The 24,884-nt window shown below is 41.1% G+C and overlaps 1 protein-coding gene across 1 annotated transcript in view; it reads right to left on the bottom strand.

The window, feature by feature from the left end:
• Positions 1-24,884, bottom strand: part of CALCR (calcitonin receptor) — a 180,888-nt gene that overhangs the window by 6,073 nt on the left and 149,931 nt on the right. Inside the window, exons 8-12 of the mRNA XM_069774988.1 lie at positions 19,338-19,491; positions 14,160-14,220; positions 13,991-14,057; positions 11,198-11,416; positions 3,414-3,455 (exon numbers count right to left, since the gene is read on the bottom strand). Coding sequence (XP_069631089.1) covers positions 3,414-3,455; positions 11,198-11,416; positions 13,991-14,057; positions 14,160-14,220; positions 19,338-19,491 — 543 coding nt within the window. The remainder of the gene's footprint in view (positions 1-3,413; positions 3,456-11,197; positions 11,417-13,990; positions 14,058-14,159; positions 14,221-19,337; positions 19,492-24,884) is intronic.

Here is a 24,884-nt window from a genome sequence, read left to right as displayed (position 1 = left end):
CTTATAGTTTTCTTCTCAGAAGGGAGTGACACTGCAATTGTATGTATGGTTGGGGACAGAACAGGCACACCTCTTCCAGTTCAGCCCATGATTAGAAGTGCCATTACTCAGGTTTAAAACGCTGCATGGAGCAGTGACGGCATGAGGTCAAAGCAGCTGTGTTTTTATTCTCCACTGAACTGCTGGCCTGTATAAGAATCCAGCCACAAACAGATAATGGACAGTACAAGCTGCTGCACTTGAGTAAAACAACATGTTCATCTAGATTTCTGCCATGATTCCAAGGATCTCAGATGATCATAATTCAGTGCCAACTAAAACTGTTCATGCATGGATTTTAAATGTGTAAGCAGCATTAGTGAAAATCACATGCACAGCCATAACGTATTAATGAACAAAGAGGCTCCTGGGGACCGAGAGGGGCAGGACGATGCCTGCCATGCTTTCCACTGTGATAGCAGATGAAAGAAAGTACAGTCTAAAGAAATGAAGAGCCTGAGTTTATTTACTCTGCTCTTCAGGACTTTAAAGACTTTTCTGTTCTCTATTAGCCATTCATGCCTCTTTGGCACACAAGATACATGGCTGGTTTTTTTTCAAAGAGACTTTCCATTTTGTTGGCCAGCCTTGCAGTCTAGAAGCAATCTCAGGCCTGGAAACATGGTCTGGTGAGCAGACTATTGCAGAGACCTTGTATCATCTGTACAACACTGTTGTTGTTGGACAGAGAAACTACAGTGCTGCTGGACACAGATTTTATATGAAAATGCACAAGAAGATCTGTCATTTTAAAAGTCCAAAACAAATCCATTGTTTATGTGTTCTCCCACATGAATGCAGGCATTGGTACAGCTTCTTATTACTATTTTTACATTTCTTTCTGTAGATGGGGTCGTGGTACTAAGTCAGGTTGGTGAGGTAGTAGGCAATGAATGCAATATAAAACACTGTCAGGTGGTACTGAGTTTAGCATTGTTTGTCCTGGCTAAACTTCATGTATTTCAGCCTTGAAGTTAAATATTCCAGTAGGAAAAAGTAAATCCCAGAATATCCAGGCTCCTGTGGTACTAAAATTACTCTCCTTGCCCCACATTGAATTTTCTCATGAGAAATAATTTTGAGCTCTATGGCAGCAGATGTATACAGCAGCTTGGAAACAATCTCCTACCATGCCTGAAGACCAGACTGTGGCTTTGGTCTATGTCCTGCTGCACACAGCAGGACTGGGGGAAGTTATCTCAGCTTAGTTCTCTTGGGCAGACAAACTCAGACCAGTGCTCCCTTTGGAAGGACTTAATACCATCTTAGCATTAGTCTGCTGCTGCTCCTCTGTAGGTTTTGTGCTTTATATATTTACACCTTGTGTAACTGCAGAAATAGATGGGACTTGGAGGAAAGGGGTCATAATCCTTTCATCCTCTTTTCTGGCAAAGCCCAGCCCAGCCCAGCTACTCTAGTACCTAAACTTGCTTGGTGTTTATTGGAATGTGCTAATGCAAGTAGCACCAAACTGTCTTGAGTCTGTATTAGAGAGGTGTCATCTTTGACTCCCTGCCCACCTTAAAGGGAAATTCTAAAAAAAAAGCTTCCCTTATTGTCTAGTAAACAAAATTTCCTAGAAGAAAATAACAAGAGGGTTTCTCAGCATCCCTGCCATTGACCATGTTAGACAGTCTGCAAGACTGAAGCAGATACAACAATTCTGAAAATGGGTCTAATGGTGAAAAATACCCAAGCACCAACAAAAATCACTCTCAACATGTTTAGGAAACCTGAATCCCCCCAGCTGTTTGTTCTTACTGCCTGACACTGCTGAACATTTCTGATCAGCCACTCCACCAAGGAGTCATTAATCCTACCTGCAGTCTAGACATACCCAAAGGTAGTTAAGCCATCCACGTGATTACTTATGGGAGCAATAGAGTACAAAACTGGAAGCCATATTTCAATATCAGATTCATTTTTATCTCCTTTTGGGCATCATCCTTTCCAGATGTGTCCCCTCAGTAATGACTTGCTGACAACTCAAGTATCAAAAGTGGATATCCACATAAGAGCCTTTCACAACTAAGAGGTCTTTTTACTGTGGGCTGCCAGATGTGTCAAAAGACTTTCAGAGGTGAATAGAGGTTTGGTGACTTTTGCTGTTATTCAGGATTTGGATCTAGACCATGCATCTTCAGTCCATGTAAGGAATGACTGGCTGCTATTGCCACTTCCTAACAGCAGCTCAGTCAATGCAGAAGACCACAAAGTGCAGCGTGTCTCTGAGGTTGGACGTCTGAATATCATGTATGAATATGGTGCATTTTCTTAATCCAAATATATTTATTCTGAATTCTAAATGAAATGTAATACAATACTTAATGAACAAAAGAGCTGTGTATTTATTTTAGACTCATTTTCATTCCTGGAATGTGGCTTTTAGTTTTCTGCCTTGCACACTATACGCTTGTTCATATGACAGGTAAACTCATTCATACCCTGCAATCTAATTTTGAATTAAATGATATATATGGTCTGTCATGATGTTGGCAAGCAGATGCTCCAGTTATATTCATTATGGTGTAACTTGAAAACTGTATTCCTGGAAGTGTAAAGGTGGGTATGCTTTTCTGACACTGTGGCATTGCCAAAAGCACTTTGGAATTAGAGCTATCTGATGAAACATATCTGAGAAACAAACAGCCTTTAAGATACTTTATGTTTTCAGTCCATTTTCTTGCTGCCTTTCCTCATTTTTAGCATTGCTACAACTTTTAATCTAGGCACAAATCTGTATGTGCTCATTAGAGGTGGAGAATTACAGAATAATCAACCTTTGACACTAAAGCTATAAAACGTTAAGCAAATTTGTTCTGCAAAATCTAATCTGAAAAAAAATGGAAGGTGATGTTCAGGAGAATGAAGAAGGAAGAAGGCAATGTTCGAGACCAGGATTCTGGGGTAACACATTGTTTGGAGGCAAGTGAGGACACACTGGAGCACTGCCTGTACATGGCTATACAGTCATTCCTATGGGGAGAGAATGTTTCAAAACCAGCCTGCTTCTTATGGAGCATTGTGGTCCTCCCCACTATTCTGGGGCAGGAAGGGAAGTAGAGCATTTTTCTCCTTTACTTAGACCTCTGTCTCAAAATTGCAGATGGTAAGGGGAGAGTTGCATGCCTGTACCTCATTTGGTGCCATCTGCTTTGTAATGGTAACACTCCTGATGAATCTGCTCAGAGATATTCAAGTCACGCTTTGCACAGAGCTTTCAAAAATGCACACTGCTGCTTGTATATAGAAAGTAAAAAGTGACTTTGTTTGGTTTCAAAGTCTGTAGCGCAACATGGTTTATTTCTGCATTAATGAACAACACAGTGACTATTTTTCAAATTCTGTTCATTTGCTGTATTTCACATGCTTACCTCACCATTGAAGAAGCAGAATATAGTTGCCACAAGTAACCCCTAAGAGAAAAGAAAAGAAAAGAGTTTAGAGATCAGAATATATAATTTTTTTTGGCATTGTTTGGAAATTTGGGCTCGACAGATACAGGATAAAAACATTAGTTCACTTCCTCTGCATCACAGACATTTCACCTAACCTCCTCCTCTTTCACAGTTATGTTATTACACTGATTTTTGTCTTTTCAACATGTTTTGCCATCTTCTTCTATATTACTAGCATTTATAGATTATCTATTTTGGCTATGAAGTTATTTTTGTACAAGAGGCCCAGAGAAGGAACATTGAATGCTATGTAAGTAAGTTAGATAGATAGATATTTTGCTTACAGTGGAGTACCACACTACCACTGACTTTGCCGAAGAGATGGCAGAGCAATTGTGTCCTACATGCTGCCACTTATTTGTCAGAGTGCAGTTACCCAGTTGAAAGTGTCAACCAAGGAGAATCCAGCTGCCCCAGGAAGGCTTTAAATTGAACTGTATGTCAGGATAAGTGAACTCGTATGTGGGGCATCACGATGGATGGAGATTATGTGAAAAGAGGTATAAGTGGTCAAAAAAAGGAAAAAAAAACCTCATAAGAGGTGAATTAGAAGGTAAGGGGACAGAAGAAAAAACAAGAGAGATTGCAGATCATAGCTTGGTCCTAAATGGCATAAAATTAGTTTAATTATTGCCACAGTTGTTCAGATAATATTTCACTACTGCTACAAGATTAAAGAGGGTGAAGGCAGGAACATGAGGTGAGAAAGTGTGAAATTAATAAGAGAGAAAATTCACATACACAGACCCTGCTATTCAGAATCACGTAGTTACACTGGTCCATGTCCTAACCACAATCACTCTTATTAAAATAACATTACATAGCATCACTGGGAGCCACATGCCTTCATTTTAAATTATTTAAAGCAGTTGTTATAAACTAAACGTATGGCAGCTTGTGAAATTGAGGGGAAAACTGCAATACAATAGCTTGTGCTCCCAAGGGCTGCTTTGAAGAGCTTTACAGCTGTATTTTTTTTATAAACCCTCATTGAACAGATTACCAGTTAAATTGTAGCTAATGCTTTGTAAAATGTCTTGGACTCTCAAGTGTCTATTTTGGACCAGAAATGTAGGATAAGCAATAACTGTGTTAACAAAATGCTTATACATTAGAAATACACAGGCTGGTTTGAAGAGGGGCTGACCACCTGAATTTTGGCAATTGTTTTACTCCAGGAAATTTTCTCTAATGCAGAATTTGTAATTTGACACGACTTCAAATATGAACACAGAAAAGCATGTGCAAGGAGGTAGACATAGTGAGAAAAAGAAAGTTTCTTTTCATGTTTTGGATAAACAGTGAGTATTCTCAAAAAACTCAAATCCCAGTGTACAATATGCAATGCACAGTAGTTTGTCCATATGTTCTGGTCTGAGAAACACCACAAAGTCAACCAAAACCTTATGTCTCTAAAGCAGGACTTTGACAGACCACTGATTCCTAAATCAAAAATTTATGCAAGGGGAGCAAATGTGTCACTTCCTGGTGGCCTATATTGATTTTCTCCTGCGTTGTGTGCACTACATTAATTTGCACAGTCTTGCAAAACATCTGCTGTTGAACTGCGTTGCACATGGTTGCAGCAGGGGTCTTGCTATTTTGCTAAAGTGTGTTTTTATTAACAGCAGTCAGCCACGATGGCAAATGAGATGGATCTTGATCTCCTCTGGAAGTGGGGACGCTCAATGCACAGTCCACATGAGGCATGGCAGACACAAAAGACAGCAGGAGGAGAGAAAGAAGCAGAGAAATTTTTCTAAGTCTCTTTCCCCTGTTTAGGGCAAATTTGGGAACTGCAGTTCACTGCAGGCAAAAATTGAACCTGAACTATTGAACTGAAGCCATTTTCCATTTCTGTTCCTGTATGGTATTTTAAGTCCTCTGTTATATCCTGCAATTGCTCTACTTTTCTTCTTTTGGAGAGTGTGGTTCCCTTAACTAGTGTTTTCTCCAGACAACTTCTGACAGAAAAGCTAAAGAGAAAGCTGTGGTGATGCCTTATAGCTCTTTCAGTTGCTCTTCTGGTCTGGAGTGAGCTGAGAGCAGATCTGGTTCCTTGTTATTTTGAGACCATGCATGTTGTACATCTTCTGGCTGAAGAAATTATTTTCTCTAGTTTGTCCCATATATGTCTCATTGCTCTTCTTCCACCAGCAACAGCCCTCTGAGCTTTGCCATCTGTGTTTCTATTTCTATTTATTTCTATTTCTGTTTCTGTTTCTATTTCTCTTCCTATTTCTTTCTTTTTCTCTTTCTTCCATTTTATACATAAAATTTTGCCCATAGTTCAGAGGACTATTGTTATCTCCAGCTGTAAAGCTAAACAGATATCTGCAGCAGACACTAGCTTTGTCTCTTGAGAGCCAGGAGGGCTTGGGATGATGATAAATCTACAGTGGATTTATTAAAACATGTGACAGACTGGATGTAGGTTAATTATTTCATGTAAGGCCCACAGGTTATTTCTCATATCTCTTTGACATGCATCTTCCATATTCTCTCTAACTGCTGCTGGTCTTCGCTCAGGGTGCAGTTCTTGTTGAGGATGAGATCTCTAGGTCAATTTTATCTCTCCGCCACTCCGTGGAGTTGTTAAACTGACCTGTGATATGTCATCTGCTGCCAGCAGGGTAACGTTGGCTGTTGTATTGAAGGCAGAGATAAATGGATTCTTCTGAAATTCTTTATTTCTCGAACCATGTGAAGACCAGATTAATGTGGCTTTTGGCCAAATCATGCCTTAGGGATTGGGCAGATTCAGCAGCTCTCAGACCTTCATGTACCTTACTGACACCATAGTGAATTTTTCCCTGTGTTTAAGTGCCTATAGTGGTCCAAGGACATTCTTTGCTTGACAGGTATTTAATTTGTATCTCACTCTCCTAGAAGACTTGAGTGTCTTGAAGAGAAGTTCCAGTAATTTGCTTAGGTTAAAAAGAAACAAACAAAAAATATCTATGCAGATACTGCAAATTTACATGGGTTTCTGATACCTCGGTTGCTTTTCTTCTAGCTTATGTCTCCATAAAACCAAGAAAGTATATAAAGATATGCTTATTCCTGTTATTCCTGAGCATGTCCACGGCCTTAGTTTCTGCCCTAATTACACACAGTGTGTTGCCATTTAGGCTTTAGTGGGATGATATATTCATTATTGATGGTAGACGATGATGGCACATGTAATTGTACAGATGGCCATAATATAAAAAAAATCAGTTTGTGATTCTCTGTGTGAGCTTTGGTCCATGTCCATTCAATTCTCACTCTGGATCTGAATGGACAGCAAAAAAAAAAAAAAAAAAAAGCATGGCCAAGTTTCTTCATACAGATACTTCTGATTCCCATCTCTCTCATTTCAGCAAAGATAAAAAGCTTTGAGAAAAACAATATCGTGTTCCTCATCATCTTCATTCACAGCACATTAATACGGTACCTCTGAGGTAAATGACTGCGTTATCAAGCGTTCATTTATGTTAAGTTAAAAAAAAAAAAGCAAAGCAAAGAATGTGTCTGTGCAGTTTCTGCTGCTACTGAGGTGGGGAGACTGTCATGAGAGGGCTGAAGATGGCAGCCTCCCTGCTGCAAAATGATGGAGACATCCCATCAGCCAAAGCTCACACTTTGCTTCTCCCACTCCCTGCTGGAGATTCATTACTGTCATTTTGTACATGAATTTTTCATACAAAAATAGCTCTTTATAATATCAAGCTTTCAAAAAACCATTTTCCCCAACTTTTATTGGCTCAGAATATTAGAAATTCTTGAAATTACTAATAATGCAAATAAAAAAAGAATAGGAAATAAAAAAACCCATTTATGTTGTCAAAAGCAGTCCTATGACCTTAACTTTGCACAGAAGGAGAAAATGTTTCTGTCTGGTTTGGCATCATTAATAGAAAAAAACTTTTTATTTGCCAATAAACCCCAAGTCTCTTATGCTGAATAGTGTTTTAATTTCTCATTAGAGGCAGACTTGCACATTTAGGGCCACAGTCAGCAAGGTATTGCGAAGAAGAGTAACTTTAAGTGCTTATGTATTGCTGTTGATTGGGGGGTTATTTCTCCACTGCACCGAGCAGACCTCCATGGCTAAGTCTTCTCTGGCATAGCAAGAGTGCCATGTTAGGCGCCGTGATAGCCTCTACAAACCCAGCTACAATGCACTGGAGAGAGAATTTGGTGAGAAGGCACAGCTGGTGGAAGGAGCTCGCAAGCAGGAGTGCGTTAATCACTGAGCTTGTTTGAGAGCATCTGGTGGAGGGGTCTATATGTGGGACTAACCGATGTATCATGGGGTTATTGCATTTTTCTACTCTTCCTTTTTTCTTGTGAGGCCTCTGCTGGACGAACGTCAGAGATCAGAAGCTGGGATAATGGTCTCTGGTAGCAGACCCTCTGACAGGAGCTCAGCACCCCGATCTCTTTGCAGCCTGGGACCCCTCAAAAGATGCTCAGAGGTTCCCAGGGTGGGGGGAGCAGCAGCAGCAGCCCCAGGGCCAGCAGAGGTGCAGATGGCCCCACCAGGGTGTGAGGCACAAGCCACATCTCTCCTGCCCTCCCTTGGCACGGAGACCTGAATGCAGGTACTTGCAGGACACAGGGCTGTCGCTGCTCCACTCCTTGGCAGTAGGCGCCCTCCTTGCCCAGGTGTACCAGTTCATCTTTGCTGGGCAGCACGGTGGGAGTTTTCAGGCTTTTAAGGGAGAGGTGTGTTTTCATGCCAGAAGTGTGCAAGGAGCCAGCGCGTCCTGTACTGTAATGCTTTACACTCTGAGGAAGTCTGCATCTTTCATGTACTCTCAACATCATCTAACAGGCTTTTGGAAGTGAGGTCCTCTAGGGAAAATCTGCAACTCACTGGCTCTTCTGGAGTGCAAACGTCTGCTTTCTGGTGCCTACTTTAGGAGCTCTGTTTAATAAGCTAACTGCGTGTTCAGCAATGCACCTACAGCATCCCACTCTGTGCATAAGTTATTCCACTTAAGGGTTGAAATATCTTTCTTTTGCCTGGTGCAGTCTTCATTTCAGCACAGTCTGGAGACTGAAGGGCTGATATTGGTGATGGTGAGGGGTGATATTAATCTCTAGTTTTACAGTATCCATGGGATGCTGGCTGGCAAAGTACATGCATTCATATTTGCAGCACAAAAGCCAGTTGATACAGGGTAGGTAGATATACAGTGTTTGGGAATTGCTCATATAGTCATATTTGAAAAAAACCCACTTCTGCTTAAAATGGTGAGCATTGATGATAGTATTGCAAAAAAACCAGGACAATTTGAAACCAGACTGGCTTCTGTTATTCAAAAGTAACTTCAGTAGAGGAAACCTAGCATGTAACCTTTCGACATGTTGTTTATCAGCTGGGAAAACCATTCTCTGAAAAAAATACCATGACACAGTTTCTTGTGGGAACAAACCCTTTCTCATTCATCATTTTCAATCCTCTGATTTTTACAATAGACTGCAGTGCTTGTTTGCACCATTTCTGTGTACATGGACAATGTAACTAATACATGAAACCATCGTGCTCACTTAAAGCAGTGTGCTGTTGAAAATCTGTCTCTCTTTTGTTCTAGAAAAGCCATAAAAAATTAATCACTTAACCAGTGCAGAAATGGAGAATGTATTGTATTTTCCACCAGAAAAAAATCATAATTGCACCCACAATGCCTGCTTGTATATGATTGACATGCCACGGGATGCAAAAAGTAATAGGCTGCTGCTAGTTTATGGAGAGGCAGGCTGCGCTGTGGTTTATGAGAGCGCAATAGCTAGCAGGGAAATATAGCCATTACACATGCTAATACAATATCTGCTAATTACATAATCAGTCTTAGAAGAAAATGAGCAACAGAGGAGTGGTTATATAGCTGGCTATCTTAAATATGCATACAAGAAATGTTTAGGAAAGGATTAAGAAAGTTTATTTTAGAATACAATTAAAAATCCACTCTAAGTAGAAAAGGGAGCATCACAGTCAGCTGCAGTTAGCCAAGACAACTGCACAGCCCTCCCAAAAAGCCAAATTTTACATGCTGGTGGGAAGCACATTGAGGTTACATTGCAGAGGTGTCAAGAGCTCTCCTGTGAGGTCTGCATTGCTGCCCTGGCTCGGGGATAGCCCTGGGTGGGCTGCCACCCCTCAGCATGCCCAGTGGCCTCTCCGGGCACAGCGGCAGTGGGGCAGGGGCAGCCCCCACCATGTGCCCACACCGGTGTCCTCAGCACTGTCCCCACTGCTGAAATGGAACAAAATGTATTGGCAGGGGGGGATCGGGGTCAACAAGCCACGGAGAGACACCTATTCCCGATGACTGAGACAAGGGCAGAAGGAACCCATTGGAGATGAAACTTCACCTCCTTGGATCTGTCCCTCACCTACTCCCATCCATTGGTACAACAGTTTCACGATACTTTGGTTTTGTTTCTGGTTCCATTTTAACATTGGTTTGGTGACTTTCTATTGCATAATAATCATAATTAGGATTGTTAATTAAGATTACTAACATTCTTTTTGTAATTCTCCGACAACCTCACAGGATTTGAAAGATGTTTTAAGAGTAAAATGATAATTATAACACTCTATCTTATCCTAACTTGGTAAAACTGTAAGCAACTTGTCACCAGAAAACTTATTTGGAGATATTCCTTTATAGCCCTTGAGACCAAAGAAGTGGCAATACAAGTAACAATAGAATAAGCAGACTCACATTTCTTTTAAGCAGAACTGTAATATAAGATGGCATACACTGCAAAAATAGACTTATAACTTCAGTTATTCTATGCATGCAATAGCATGCACACCCACAGTTTTGAAGGGATAAGGGTGATAAGCAGAAAATATAATCTAAGATGACAGGATGCATAGATTTTGGTAGCATTATTTATAATTTCATTTAAGGAAAAAGCACCACTGATTTTTTTTTAAACTGTTTTCTTACTACAACATTAAAATAATTTCTGCATTTAGCTTCTGAAGGAAAGGAAACAAGAAGCGGGTCACTGTATTCACTCATGTTGACCACTATTCACAAACACATTAGAAATCTGCCTTTCTTAGTCAATATAGGACTGGATATATTGTAGTCAGTAAACCAGATCACCAAGCATTTAAAGTCAGTTAGATTTGTTTTGTTTTGTTTTTAAAAGAAAACAAACCAGACTTACTGAATGATGCTGTATTTCCAAAGCATTTATGAAATAAAAATGTCAGTCTTATATTTTAATTTAAACTGCCTAATAATGGAATATTAACTCCTAAATGAAGCTTCATTGTCTCAGTCGTTTATTCTGTGTGTTGGCATTCCCTCTGTACAACAGTTTGCATACACAGCTAATTTTAATATTAACCTCACAGCACCAGTTTCAGTCAATTTGAGCACTTCAACAGAAATCGTGTTGGAACATAAAAGCCCTCTGTGATCTCAGTTTTCTCTCCTTAGTTTAGAAATAGTGCCATCTGATCATTTTTGCTGCATTTTTCATAGTCTTCCCTATCGTGTGGTTGTTATTTATGTAGCTGTGCAACTCATGCAAAGGCAGATAATCCAATAATGTGAAAGCGGTTAGAAAAGAACTGCAAAACCACAGTCCTGCTTAGTTTCAGGGCAAGACAACCGGCAACAGCATCTTTGGCTAAATTAACTTAACAGCAAGCACCTCACCTAAGCTGAAGTTGCTACTATATAACATACCTGGTAATGCATTAATATATGCATGATGTAATCATATATTTCTCCAGCAAGTCGGTTTTCTGGTCTCCAGGGAATAATAACAAACTGAATTCCTAGTAAGGGCACCAGGATTAAAGTGGCTCTGACAGCTTTCATATACATGTTGGACTCAGCACGATGGGTATCTCTTAGTTTTGTCACCAAAACTCGGACAATGTTAAGCAAAAAGAAAAAATTTACCTGCAAAAGCAAAGCCATTATAGGTGAAAGCACTCAAATTAAACTGACATTCAAAATAAAAATACAGAGCACATAAATGGCAGTAAACTGTAGTTTTCTAGCTTCATCATAGCTCATAATGGGCAGCTGCTTGGGAGTTAGGCCTTAGAAAGTACCTTGAATGTCTTCAGAAAAGAGATGTGAAGCTGCTTTACACGCTTCCCTTAGGAAGCCTTAATGGATGTTTCAGGCAGGCAGGGAACAGTTCTAGGAAACACTGGCTGTTTTGACAGTGATATGGGCAAATTCAGGATTTCCAGGGAACAATTAATCTCATTTTTATGTCTAAAGTTTAAACGGGATGGACAAATTGTCCCCAAGGAGTAACCATGTCTCTATTCTGAGGCTGAAAGTCACCTAGGTATCTTGCGTCAGTCCGCACTGAAGATGTCTGCAGCCAGGTGAGACAAACCCCAGTGTGTCCCTGGGCATGTGGGACCTACGGGGGCACACAATTTCTCTGAGGAATGTGCTCCATCTTACATGGGCCACTACTTCAGGCTTGTGTATGAGCAGGGGGGCAAGGCTGCTCTTGAGAAGAACCTAGGCTGCCCCTTGCCTCCACCAGACTGCGTGGACCCCGTGGTACACTACCCACAGGTAAAAGTTAACACTTGCTGGCTCAGGGCAGAAATGCCAGAGGCTTCAGAAAGTTTTGCCCCTGACCCTTATGGTCGGCGATGCCAAGTAGCTCAGCATCTCATCTCCTCAGTCATTTCTAGAACCCTGATTCCAGCTGTGGGTGCTCAGCGTACGGAAACCTGCTCTTGACCCTGGCTTCACAGAGAGCCCCTTGCGGGCTGTGCTGAGAGCCCGCGGAGGAGCAGGAAGGGCAAACCCAGGCTGATAATGAGCCCAGCGGGTACCCTGCGGACACCCTAGGTATCACAGACCTTCTCCCTCTCCAGTGTGCCCAGATCACTCTTTTCCACTCTGTTACAGTAATATGAGGCACCTACATTTCGGAACATCAATAGGCTTTTTTTCAGATGATTTTTTAAAAGAAGTATGTAAGTTGCAAAACTTACATAGATATTTTAATACCCTGAATTCCATAGATACATAAGAAATTTCAGTTGAATCTTTCAGAACAATAAAACATGAGTCAATAGGCTTTGGTAAAGCATTTCATCACTTCTTAACTAGTGAGAGACCTTTCAACTGTTTTACATTTGTGCTCTACTGGAAAAAAGGAATAATAAATGACTTCTGAGGTCCCATTCAGCATTAAATCTAAACCTTATTCTCCATCCTACTCTGACTTCACTCACTCTGCTTAACCTTCACTTTTAGAATTTCTGGAAGTAACTGTGAAAAGCAGAAAAAAGACTTTAGAAAGGTAAAAATCCCAGCTCTTCTGAGCCAGTCTGTCACTATGGGATTTTTGCATCAAATCATGCAGGACATTCTGTAGACATTGATATCGTCACAAGAAAAATAAGACTAGAAATGGCATAAGCACAAACCAGAAATTATAATACCTTACTTCGAAAACAGTTAAAGATTGCTCTTTTTACATAAAAACCAGTCCCTCCTTTTTTCTTTGTGGCTAAGATGTACAGATCTGGAGCATGGTGATAAAAATAAAGGCTGAATGGCCTCTTCTAGAAGCTAGCTGGCATTACAACAGCAGAAGCAATTAAGATTGAACCAGTAAACCCACAATAGATGTGATTTTATGGGAACAGCAGACTATCTATATGGCAGGGAGGAATGGGCTTCTTCACATTGCTGATGTGCAAGACTGCTTCTCAAGAAAGTGTAGAAAGATTTTCAGGTTTTTCAGCTATTAGATGGAAAGTTGTTTCTTTATTCAAAGGTGTTCCCGGTATTCACTGCCCTACTGTTTGATCTCTGAGGTAATTACTGCAGGTACGTCTTTGCAGAAGTTTGCAAGCAAGAGACAGCTCAAAAGCTGAAAGTCCATCTTGCGTGACACACTGAGGTGAGCTTGGGGCTTGGGTTGAATAAAACCCTTACTGCACCTTTCAGGAAGGTCAGGGTTACTGTGCCAAACAGCACCACTAGCATACAAGACGCTATATGTATACACATTGCCAAGCTGCACTTTGAATCTTGTCCTACTCAGACAGCCCAGTCCCGTCCCTTCCCTGGACTAGTTTAGCTCCCTACCTTTGGACCACACCAGTTCAATGACAAGTAAGACTCATGCTGAGCGACCAGTCTGCACTCAGCTCACCCCAGCTAAAGCATAGCTAAATGCCTCATTGATGTCACATAAATGCAATACATTTGTCACAAATAAGTTACACTGGGAGAGAGTGACCGCCCTGATTTTCAAAAGCAGTTAGTGATTCTGTTTGCCTCAATCTGATTCTTCAATGGGAGGTCCCTTTAGAGGACTTGTTTTTGAAAAACATTGAGAACCTGTCCTTGTAACACTGAGTAGAGAAAGTCTCTAGCTACTTCTGAGTTTTGACCAAAACACTTAAAGTACAGAAACTTCTGTTCTGTACAGGTTAGCAGCATTTCTAAAATAATTATTAAACTGTTGATAGCAAATAATATTCTTACCAATAAAGCTGCCATTACAGGTCCGTGAACAATATAGAGCAAGTGCGTGTCAACACTCATCCAGCAGCTGGAGGGGAAATACACCATTAAAATTTATTATTAACTGAAATAAAATGTGTTACACAGTTAAATAATGCTAAGTTCCTTCAAAAACAGACATGCTACTCACTTGTCATTGAAGTATCTGGCTCTTGCAACAGCATGAATAGATGCTGGCACTAAAGGGAACCCTGAAATGATTAAAGTTATAGATCAGTCTTGGTATTTTTTTAGCTTGAATTTCATATGTCACACACACTAGTAAGTCTTGTCCACAAAACACATGCATGTGAAATCACAGCTTTCCGGAAAGAACGGCAATCCCATCGCACTCAGGGCCCTAGCATTACCTCAATGGTGAAATGCAAAAGGGAATAACATTCAAGGCAGGCCAAAAGGAGAAGCAAAGCCCATGGGCCATGCCTTCCTGCAGTGTCACAAAGCTGCTGCCAGGCTCCCCTGCGCTGCTGCATCTTGTGCAGGCAAGGGTGTGAGCAGGCAGTGTGGGAACGGTGCAGGGAGCATTCGGTTCGCAGCAGAGTATTACCTCGGGAAACCAGGGACACTTGTTAAAACCATGTAAATCACTGTTGAGCAAGAGAGAGGCACACTAACTCGCATGCCAGATTATGGAGCAATAAGCAACAGAGCAAGGAGTTGCTCTTTTGGAGCCTATGGCAAGAGAAAATGTTTGGAGCTAGGAGGGGTTTTTGGGGGATGGGAATTTGTGGTATCTTCTGCAGGTTCCCAGCCTCTGTGCAGCCAAGCCCATGCAGCTTTATCTCAGCAGGGAGTGAAGCTGTGGATACCATAAATCCACATCTCCTGACTTATCTGTGAAGCCTCAGGGGAGGCCACTGCTCTGACAGGGAGGTGATGGGAGCAAATTTGCACTGGGCCAAAGGCCTGAGAACATGCCATGCTTAACAAACTGGAAGCCTCAAATTCTTATTTCCAGCCGGACACTAAGAGTGACAATCTGGTCCACTCCTGTCATCTTCCTTCAGCTTGCTTGTATGTTGTGTCCCTCTCCAATAGGCTAGAAACCTGGAATCAGGGAGTCTGCACTATAATACTGACCCCAGTTTGTACAACCTTGCACATACAGACAGCTGGCCAGTGGGGAGATGATCTACTGCCTTGTCTGTCCTGTGCAGAGAGAGCTCTGTGGACACCTTTGGTGTTACTGCTGCCTGTTCCCTATAAACCATGGACGTTTCTTCTGAGCTTTGGATGTTCTATAATTATAAATAAAAATGTGTGAAAATGTCCTGCTGATACCATGATTAGTCACAGAAGGAAGAACGTGGCTCCTTGTTTCTTCAGGTGTTAGTGATTTCATAAACGCTTTTAGAAGAGACAGAGAATTAGCCAAATTCTGGGGAAGTCTTACCTCAGAGCACAGGCCAGCCAATGCTGGAGTGAGAATAAGGTCAAAAAAGTATGTAAATAGGACACTTTGATGTCTCCAAGTATCTTTAAGCAACAGCTACTTATTCTACTGCCAAATAAAGTTCTTACTGCAGTTTACCCTGGGAGGACAATGCAGCTATGGGAGAACAAACTAGATTGCCTTCTCCTTTATGTATTATTAGAAAATGATTACTTGGCTTCTGGCTGCAGAATGCCTTTTTTGGGTGATGATGAATGGTAGAACAACAAAAAGCTCAGAACAGAAAGAAAGGAGCTTCCAACCTTAGGGTGGGCTTATGAGATTGACAGCTTGAGAAAGTTTTTTTCATTTGGAAATGGAGCAAGTCTGAGCCAGTTTTGTTGACAGACAGATTGAAGTGCAATCTTTAAGAGGCCTTTCTGTAATAGCAAAAAATTCTTCATCTGAAAGCTCTGGCTTGGAGTATCATGAGTAGAGCATGCCACATGATGCCAAGGGACCTTTTTTCTTCTGCTAAATGCATTAACCTAGAATATTTGGCTCAACAAACTCACAAGCAAATCTTAAGAATGCAACGGAAAGTTTTCATTAGTCAGTTACAGGGCAAGAAGCTCATGACTGTCTACTGCTCAGATTTCCAGCTGCAGGCTGGATGGGCTCTTCTAGGGCTAGATGTTACTCTTCTCTTGTAAAGGGCCAAAAGGCAGAGAGTTAATGAGAAGTGGAGCACCAAGGTCTGTTGGGTCTTGGTGGCACAACATGTATCACTCCAGGTGTCCCATCGACATGTGGTGAGCAGTGAGTAGCGTAGAAAAGGTCTTACCCCAGCCATCCCAGGAAAAGGTATGACATATCCCCTTAGGTCATTCCAGGTCCTTTATGGCACAAACTGGCAATTACGCTTAATTTCATTTCCAGTAGAATTTGGAAAGCACTCTGTTTCAGCACTGTCCAAATAAATGATTCCCTTTTCACTTTTATGTGGATGAAGCTGCCTGAAGCAGCCATAGTGGACTGTAGCTGGGTGCACACATTTGATACTGTTTTCTTGCCCTGCATAAGGGTGATTTCCTGACCCAGTGAAACAATAACAAATGAGAAATGACATCCCCAGCAGCAGTTCCCAGAGAAGCTATCACCTGAAGGTATTAGCCTTGAAATATATCTGTCCATGTCAGATTCCATTCAATCATCTCAAACCTATTGTAGAAGTGCTCAGATATTTGCTCAGATTTTTATTTTTCTTATAAAGCTGTTTTACAAATGTCATTAGTGATTTTTCCAAATAAAACAATCTAGATCTTCTTGCACAGGGATTAGTTATAACAATGAATAATGAGTAACTTCATCTTGTGTTGTACATTTACCTCTACCTTAGAATTGTAATTCAGAGCACAATCTGCTTCGTTGCTCTGCATTACCCTTTGCAGAAATGTATCTCTCTCCATTGATTAACACAGCTGGATGTTTAAAGTTAGACTGTGTGACTACTGCTTCTGGAATCAATGGAATTACACTGATTTATGCAAACTTAAGGGGTGGCCAGGTAGTCCTAATTAGATCATTTTGTTATTAATGATTTTTACCTTAGTTAGAAGGTGCTAATGATTACTTTTTTTGTGGAAGTATTCATCTAGTTTCATTTAAAAGGCTGCAGACTTCATAGTCATGAGTTGTGTACATTTTTATTAACCTTTTCCTTCCCAAGATATCATCATCCTATTACCACAGCCACCACCCTGTTTATTTTTTGGGCAGTGCTACAGATACTAATGAGTATCTTATCAGATAACTTCACTGAATTATGTACCATGATGCTAGTGTCATTCTCAGCAGTATTACAGCTAGCTCATAAGCTTTCACTGCAGGCTAGCTGTCCCAGTTGCATTAAAGTGCATGGCCTAAATTGAACGTCACCTGAAAAAAATATGCTTATGACCATTTTCCTCTTGCATAACTGGATATGGAATGACACTATTTTGGGAAGGCTTATGCTGCAAGACATGAAAATGGAAAAAGCTCTATCTGAAAGGAAATGTTTAAAATGACTCTTCACATAGGGCTGCCGTTTCAAAAGCAGAGCCCTATCAGACTTTGTATATTCAAATATTCTGAACTATGAAAACTTTGTGATAGCACAGTGGCTTGCTCCAAGAGGGCTCAGCTATTTGGATTGACAAAGTCCAGAAACCCTGACTCAATTTAGGGTTCTTCAGGAAGTTTGTCTTCATTTAAGAGCTGATGATGTTTCACATACTGTTAATTCTAAGAGCACGACAGGTCCCTCTCAGAAAAGATGCCATTCTCATAAGAAAAAAGACTGCATGATGGCATTTTCTTAAAAAAAAAAAAAGATGAGTTCTTAGAGTTCTTATGTTCCTGGAAACTGTTAGCTGGCACTACAATCCCTATAAAATAGAAAATCGTGCTGATTTTCTAGGTATCTAATGTAGGTATCCAGAGAGCACTAAGTCTTATACCATAAGAGGAAAGTAAGTTACCATGCTCTGAGATGGAAATCCAAACAGGGGAATAACAACTTTCCACTTTGCTGTTACTGCCTATGTAGGACCTGATACTGGATGCCTAACTACTGGTAGAAGTCAGAGTTTTAAACTTCTTCAGAAGACTCAGAACTGGGACATTTTTCTCTGATCTAATTAATTCCTAATTTTTCTTCGTTTAAGCAGTAGGGCTATTTTTTATTTTCCTGCTGTAAATGAAATAAAGTTGAACAAGTAGAGCACCTCCAAAGAGGATGGAAGATATAGAGTAAATTCTAGCAGCTTCAGACTGGGATTGCAAGAGCTGAATACAAGTGAGCATCCCTAAATGCAATGGGATGATGGGAAAAGGTCCATCATTTGCTGCTTAGCTGCACTGAGGTTTCAAGATATGGGGACTGGTTTGCCAGAAACTGGAATGAGGCCAGAGATTCATGTTTCCCAAACTGGGAAAAAGCTCTTGATAATGATTTTTTGTCAACACTGATGTGGACTGGATTTACAATAGTGATTTAAATGTGAAAGAGACTGCACTCCACTGTAATATAATGGTTGTATTTATATGGCCTTTTCTTGGACCAGACAGTCCAAAGGATGAATATCTGCTGTTGCTACTAATTAAAAGGAAGGGCTCCCTTAGTGAAAAAAGAAGAGATCTGCATATTTGGAGATGAAGGACCAGACCTAGTCATGGTTCCTTGGGCAATATGCATGTGACTACTTACAGTTTGCATCCATAGTGCATAGGCTTGTAAATTCTGTCATAGAATATCATTAAGATTTGCTTATTGACACCTGTAGGTTTCTCTGAAATGCTTTGGAGATCATTGTTATTGGACAAATTCAGCCCTGACACCAGAGCCATTATCTACTCCTGTGTAGGTAGGTAAAACTGAGTCTTCTCCTTTAAAACAACATCTGCAAAAATATATCTGATACTGGATTCACTTCCAGAGACATTCTGGTTCCTCTTTCTACATACTGTGTTTTTTCACTTTGGGATACATAGACACTGATTTTTCTTCTTCTTCATTCCAGAAATAATATACTTTTACAAGTACTGTCACAGATTAATATTTTTGCATATAAAGTGACAAAAATAGACAACTTTTGTTCAGAAAAGAGATGCGTTTGGATAGAAATCTATTCCTTTCCCAAAGCTCTGCTTGACAAAACTTAAGCATTTCTTTCAGCAAATCCCAAGATGCAGCAAATAATGGATACTGATTCTTGTTGATTTTTGTAAGTCTCTAGGCCCATCTAAATAAATGCACTCAAATTTAGGACCCAAGAACTCAATCTTAAGCTATGATCTAGAGGTATAAATAAAAAAATTCAGGTGTATAAATGGTAGAAGAATTCAAACATCTGAAAGAATTGATCATTTTGCTACAAATTATAACATACATACCCCAGCCCAAGAGGTAATACCAGTGCAAACGCTGCTCTTCAGCAAACACTGCCACCACAATCAACGTGTGAAGATAAATGCCTTCGCAGAGCATCCAGAAGTAGTTGCAGCCCAACATGTACTGATGAAAGAATTGCAGCACTTTGCAGCTTACCTGTTAGACAAATGGGATAATGTCACACACTTGACCAGCATTTTACATTTAAGCAGGTGAAGACAAATGTTACTGATAGGCTATAAGAAAGCAAAGTGGAACAAAAATCCCCAGCTCTTGCTGGGTTTGTTCAGCACCTATCAGTGACAGGGATTTTAAACTTTTATAAATTAGATGAATGGAACAAACAGCCCCCACAAAATAGAAAACATGTATGATAACTGCACTCCAAAAAGTACCATATAACAAAAAATCCCCTTAAAAAGTCAGTAATCTGATGTTTTTAAGAACTGTAACAAGCAACAGGTTCTAGATGTACAAGAAAGGCCATGAAGAAGACAGTAACTTAGAGCTCCAGTGTGGGTCATTTTTTTTACTTTTGATCAAACTTTTCTAAGATTTGTTCAGCAATCCCATCTGAGCCAGAGTCACTTACTCTTTAAACTGCACCCAGTTCTGAACTCACTCCTTCAGGAAGGGCAAGTGCTGTTGGCAGTGGAGATTTTTTTGGTAGAGTACCAGGTATACTGGCTTTGCCTCTTTGCGAGAAGACAGCTTTAGTTTATTTTGACCAAATAAGAAAGTGACACATGGAGCTAAACAGAGGGGGTGAAGGTGGGAAGTGGCACCTGCCTACAGTTCAGATGAGGTTGCAGACAAAGACCTTGACAAGAGACTGTGGCTTCAAGATGCTGGGAAGCGGTGGGCAGATGGTGGAGGGAAGCGTGTCATGTCCACTACCAGAGAGCCAGCTGGTGCAGGACAACGTTGCTTCCCTTCTGAGAGGATCGCATGTCCACCTGCCTCCTCGGAGAGGGCAATTTGGTCCTCCACATGGGCTTCCATGCCACCAGCACCCAGGAGGGCCAGGAGGAGTGGGAGGACATTGCTGTGCCAGCAGAGACCCACTGTTCTTGGGAGAGCTCCACATGCTACTTGGAAATTTGAAGTCACAGCAGTGATGGCAAAGTGACAGTTGTCATCTGTGGCCACAGGAGAATACTCCTTCCCCTTAGCTTCTGCAGATGTTTTCCAAGCTGGAAAACAAGCCCTTACCTGGGCTGTAAGAGATGTCTTTAGGATTTACTTGTCTCTTTAAAGAGACACTTTGGCAGTTCAGCAGATAGAGGACTGCATGTTCTGCATCCATCTGGACTGCCCCTCTGGACCAGAAAAGCTTGTTAGCCACTCAGTGCACCACCTTCTGTTGCTGAAAAACATTCCCAAAGCAATTGCCCGAACATGTGCATTTAGTTCTGTTTCAATATTTGCAGTGAAGCTTGATGATCATGAAAATATAGGATTATTGATAGGTTAGGATATAGGATTCTGACAGGATTAACTTGAAGGACTGATTTTTATTTTTGGTGATTCATTTTTTCTGCTTACCACACAGGGCAGAGCAGACAGTCACATCTTTTTTCCACACCCATCTGAACAGCTCTTACAAAGTATGCCCAAAAAGGGTTGTATAGTGGCTTGAAAAGGTTAAAAAAAAAAAAAAAAAAAAGAAGAAGAAGAAGGAAGAAGTATTTTCTCCTTTTTCTGTTGGCAAATGTGTTCATTAAGGTTCTTAAATCATCCTTGGACTGTTTTTCACAGGTCTGGGTCAATATGTTTCTTGGCTTGTTCCCTTGCCCATGCTCAATGCAGCCTCCCAGCTGGTGGCTGGCCTTTCTCCCTTCTCCCCTTATCGATCATCCATCCCCGCAAGAGCTGCCTTGACTGATAGGCGCTTCCCAAAGGCTGCATATCCATTCAGGTGGCACCATCCCTGACATCAGCCAGCTATCCTGGCCTCTGAAAAGTCAGCAAACTTTCTGAGCCATTACAGCAGTTTTCCAGACAGGTTTGACAAAATCCACTGTGTCCCAGGTTTGGGCTGGGCCAGCCGCACACTGCCCTGTGGGGATCTCCTCAGAGGAGCTGCAGGTCAGGGGCTTGACCCGAGAGCTCCAGGTATCATTTCCCCGACGGCTCCAGTGGGAGCGACTTGGGGTGCCTGCAGGCTGGACACAAGCTGGTTCTGCTCCCGCCAGTGCCAAAGTTGCCCCAGCTTTCCATCCCGGCACTGGGGCTCTGGGAACGGTCTCATGCGGCAGCCCGGCAGCTGGAGGGGAGCAGAGCACGGCCGGTGAGTTCTGCAACAAAATCCACAGTATGTTGTTAAACCTGGCATTTTAACTTAATGCTTCCACCATTTCATATCACTGAACTGAAAGGGAGATGACTACAGAGCATCCTTGCTTCTCTTTGCAGCTGTTTGCACTGTTCACCAAACCTCATAGCAGAGACTGACTAAACATACTTTCCATTTGAACTAAGTCAGTCTCTGCTGGAACTTTTATCTGTAGCTCAAACCAATGCACACATAGAAAGCACACCGCCTGAGAACTACATACCTAAACTTCATTTCCTCAACATATCTTTCTTTCCTGTACCCTCCATGTGAACTATCATCTGTGGCTTTAAAAATGAAATCATATACCTCTCTTTTAGGGTAATGGCCATGCAGACAGCTCATGACTCCATTGAGGAATTTAATCACTTCCTATGCGGTAATTTAAAGAAGTAAGAATACCATTGGCAAAGCATGAAGGATGGGTATGATTAGTACTTAGATCCATATCACATTAATTTGAGAATGAATCTGAAAATGTTAGCATAAAGAGTTTAAGCACAACAGTGCATTGAGATGAATTACATTAAATTCATATTAATCAAACTACAGCAAAAATCAGGCTTTGCTTTGGGTAAGCTAACAAATGCAGCACGCTTCATCTGTGGCTACCTGATGCAGCGGAACTATTTTGCTACAATAAAAAGAGAGTGTTTTTCTTAGGTCAGAGCAGGTAAAAAAGAACCTGTTGCTGATGAGAACTGGATTCATGCACAATACAAATAAAGCATGACAAATGTAACCAACATCTCTGTGCACATTAGTCTTAGCTGGGAAAATTGCAGAACTAGGAAGTTTTATGAGGTGTTTATTCTCACAGAAACAGGTAAAATAAAACTGCAAGACGATACAGAAACAAATCTTCCACCACTTCCATGCTCGATAACTAGTTGTTAACTTTGAGATAAAAAACATGCCTAGGGGTTTTGTCTTCTGCTGAAGTCAAATATGTTTTGTTGCAAGTTCTTTGAGGCAGAGGCTCTATCCTTGTTGTGTCTTGTACAATATGCAGCACACTCAAATCCAGGACTCAAAAAGTTTATCACAGCACCTTCACTCTATGAAGGAGAGTAAAATATTATGAGCTTTTAGTCTATGGGTGTGCAGGTGACTGAAGCTAGTGGGGTTTAATTCATGAGCAGGGCAGGCTGAGAGGAAATAGCTGGTCTGTTCTAGTGGAGCCCAGCAACTGTTGCTCAGGCTGGTATGCCTGTCTCCTAAACAAAGGAATAAACAAATGCTGCTCTTTTCGACAGCCTGGAGACAGGCGGCATTGCACTGCACAGGTTTGTGGCTATGTAGCAAGTAAAAGTGTGATACAATTACCAGGAAAGCCAGGTAAGCACCTAAGAAAGCAGCTCCTTTGCGGCTGTGGGAGGACGGCCAAGAATGAACCCTTTTTTGGCAGAATGCAGCCTGGCAAGAAACTCGATCTGCGAGCAAGGAGGCTTCCTCCTGCTACTTGTTCTTGCTGCACTGATGAACACAAAAGCTGAGGAAAGTTCTTTACAGGTCTGCAGGAGAGCACCCAGGAAAAAATCTCCTTTATTATTAATTTTCCTTCCTCGTGAAAGTAACCTGCAATGGCCTTAAATTCTGGCTAACTGCTCAGGGGCAAAAGGGGTCAATAGGAACACAATCGGTCATATTCTCCTCTCTTGCAAATCCTGCTAAGAGTCATGTAACTCTTGTGAACACTTCAGCTGCGATATGTAATGAAAGAACTTCAAAAGGATTCTGGAACCATTTCACAGAGAAGAAATAAAATAATTTATTATCCTTTTACAAGAAGGAGCTACAACTGGTGTCTATGATGTTTTGCAGGATATACTGGTGTATTATAAATACTGTTAATGTTCCAGTCCTGTAAAAGGAATCCCAAAGGTCCATCTGCCTACGCAGGACCCTGCAATTGCACAGTAATGTAATGGGCATGTCAATCTCCTTGGCTAATCCAGCAGCCTCTCATCATGTGTACTTGTTATTTCTCTGTTAAGGCTCTCCTTGGTTATTGGTTAATAGCTTACAGACAGAAAGCTGCAGCATTAATTACCGTCACTACCCATTAGGGCAAATCAAACCAAAACACTCAGACTACATAAACCCCAGAATACTATCTTCAACAATAATAACAAAATGTAATGTGACATAAACTGCTAATTGTTTTTGAGCAGGTCTTCCTAGTAATTCAGTCAGAGTAAAAGGACTGACTCAGTTTTGGCCTGGGAAAGTTGTACAGATTCCTGTGTGTCCTCATTCTGGCAATGCTTTCCTGGGTGAAGGGACACAGGCTGGCAAGTTAGGAGGTCCGTGTTTCACACCAGTCCTTGCCAGCTCCAGAGAGCCTGCCCTATGGAAAGCAAGGGTGGGATAGCCCCTCGGTATGCATAATGAAACCTCTCTTTTCAAATGCTCACTATCCATTGAAATGCCCCCAACTGACATTTCAAATTAATTGTTAAGAATAGGCCAACCAAGGTTATCTATATTAAACCAAGCCAGCTATATGGGCCATCACTACAGCTGTGCACTTCTTTGTTTAAAGGGAAATAAACATTTTTTACTTTATTAGTCTGGTTTCTCTTCATGTCTGTGAACCTCCCCAGTGCATGGCAGTGAAGGACCCTCCTCAAGGAGAGTTTGTACTGCTTGCCACGGAGGCCAGACATGATTTATTCAAATTCAGTTTGAAGGCAATACTATATATTTTCAGACATTCTTAACTTAGCATTTTGAAGGAGTAGCTTGAAGTTTGATTACTGATCTGCCTTACATGTTTGTTTGTTTGGGTTTTTTTCTGGCTATTAGAACACTATTCTATGAAAATATTCTTAAATTCAAAGTATCAATATGTTACACAAATAAGCAATAAAAGGGCTTTCCAAAACAAGCGAGTGCTAAGTGTTGTAGCTATAAATCACTGGCTATCAGAACGTTGTACCATTATACAATATATCTACTATGAGTCATCCATTAAATTGTGTTCCAGTCAGAAACCTGGCACACAGGAGCTTGGGCTAAGATTAATGTTTTAATATACTTTTAAACCATTTACAGAACAAAATGTACACAGTTGCTCAGAGGGATCCTAGGTTTTGTGTTACAAGAAAGCAAAATATGAAATTAAGCAACGGGGGATATTTTTAACAGCATCTGTGTCCATGCCTGTGCTATAGCTGAGCAGCCAGCCCAGAATTAGGTATCCTGGACAGGA

Source organism: Haliaeetus albicilla, chromosome 2 (assembly GCF_947461875.1).
Source record: "Haliaeetus albicilla chromosome 2, bHalAlb1.1, whole genome shotgun sequence".
In the NCBI taxonomy this organism is placed as follows: domain Eukaryota; kingdom Metazoa; phylum Chordata; class Aves; order Accipitriformes; family Accipitridae; genus Haliaeetus; species Haliaeetus albicilla.
Note: the sequence above shows the minus strand (reverse complement) of the source record. Positions and strands in the feature narration are given on the sequence as shown.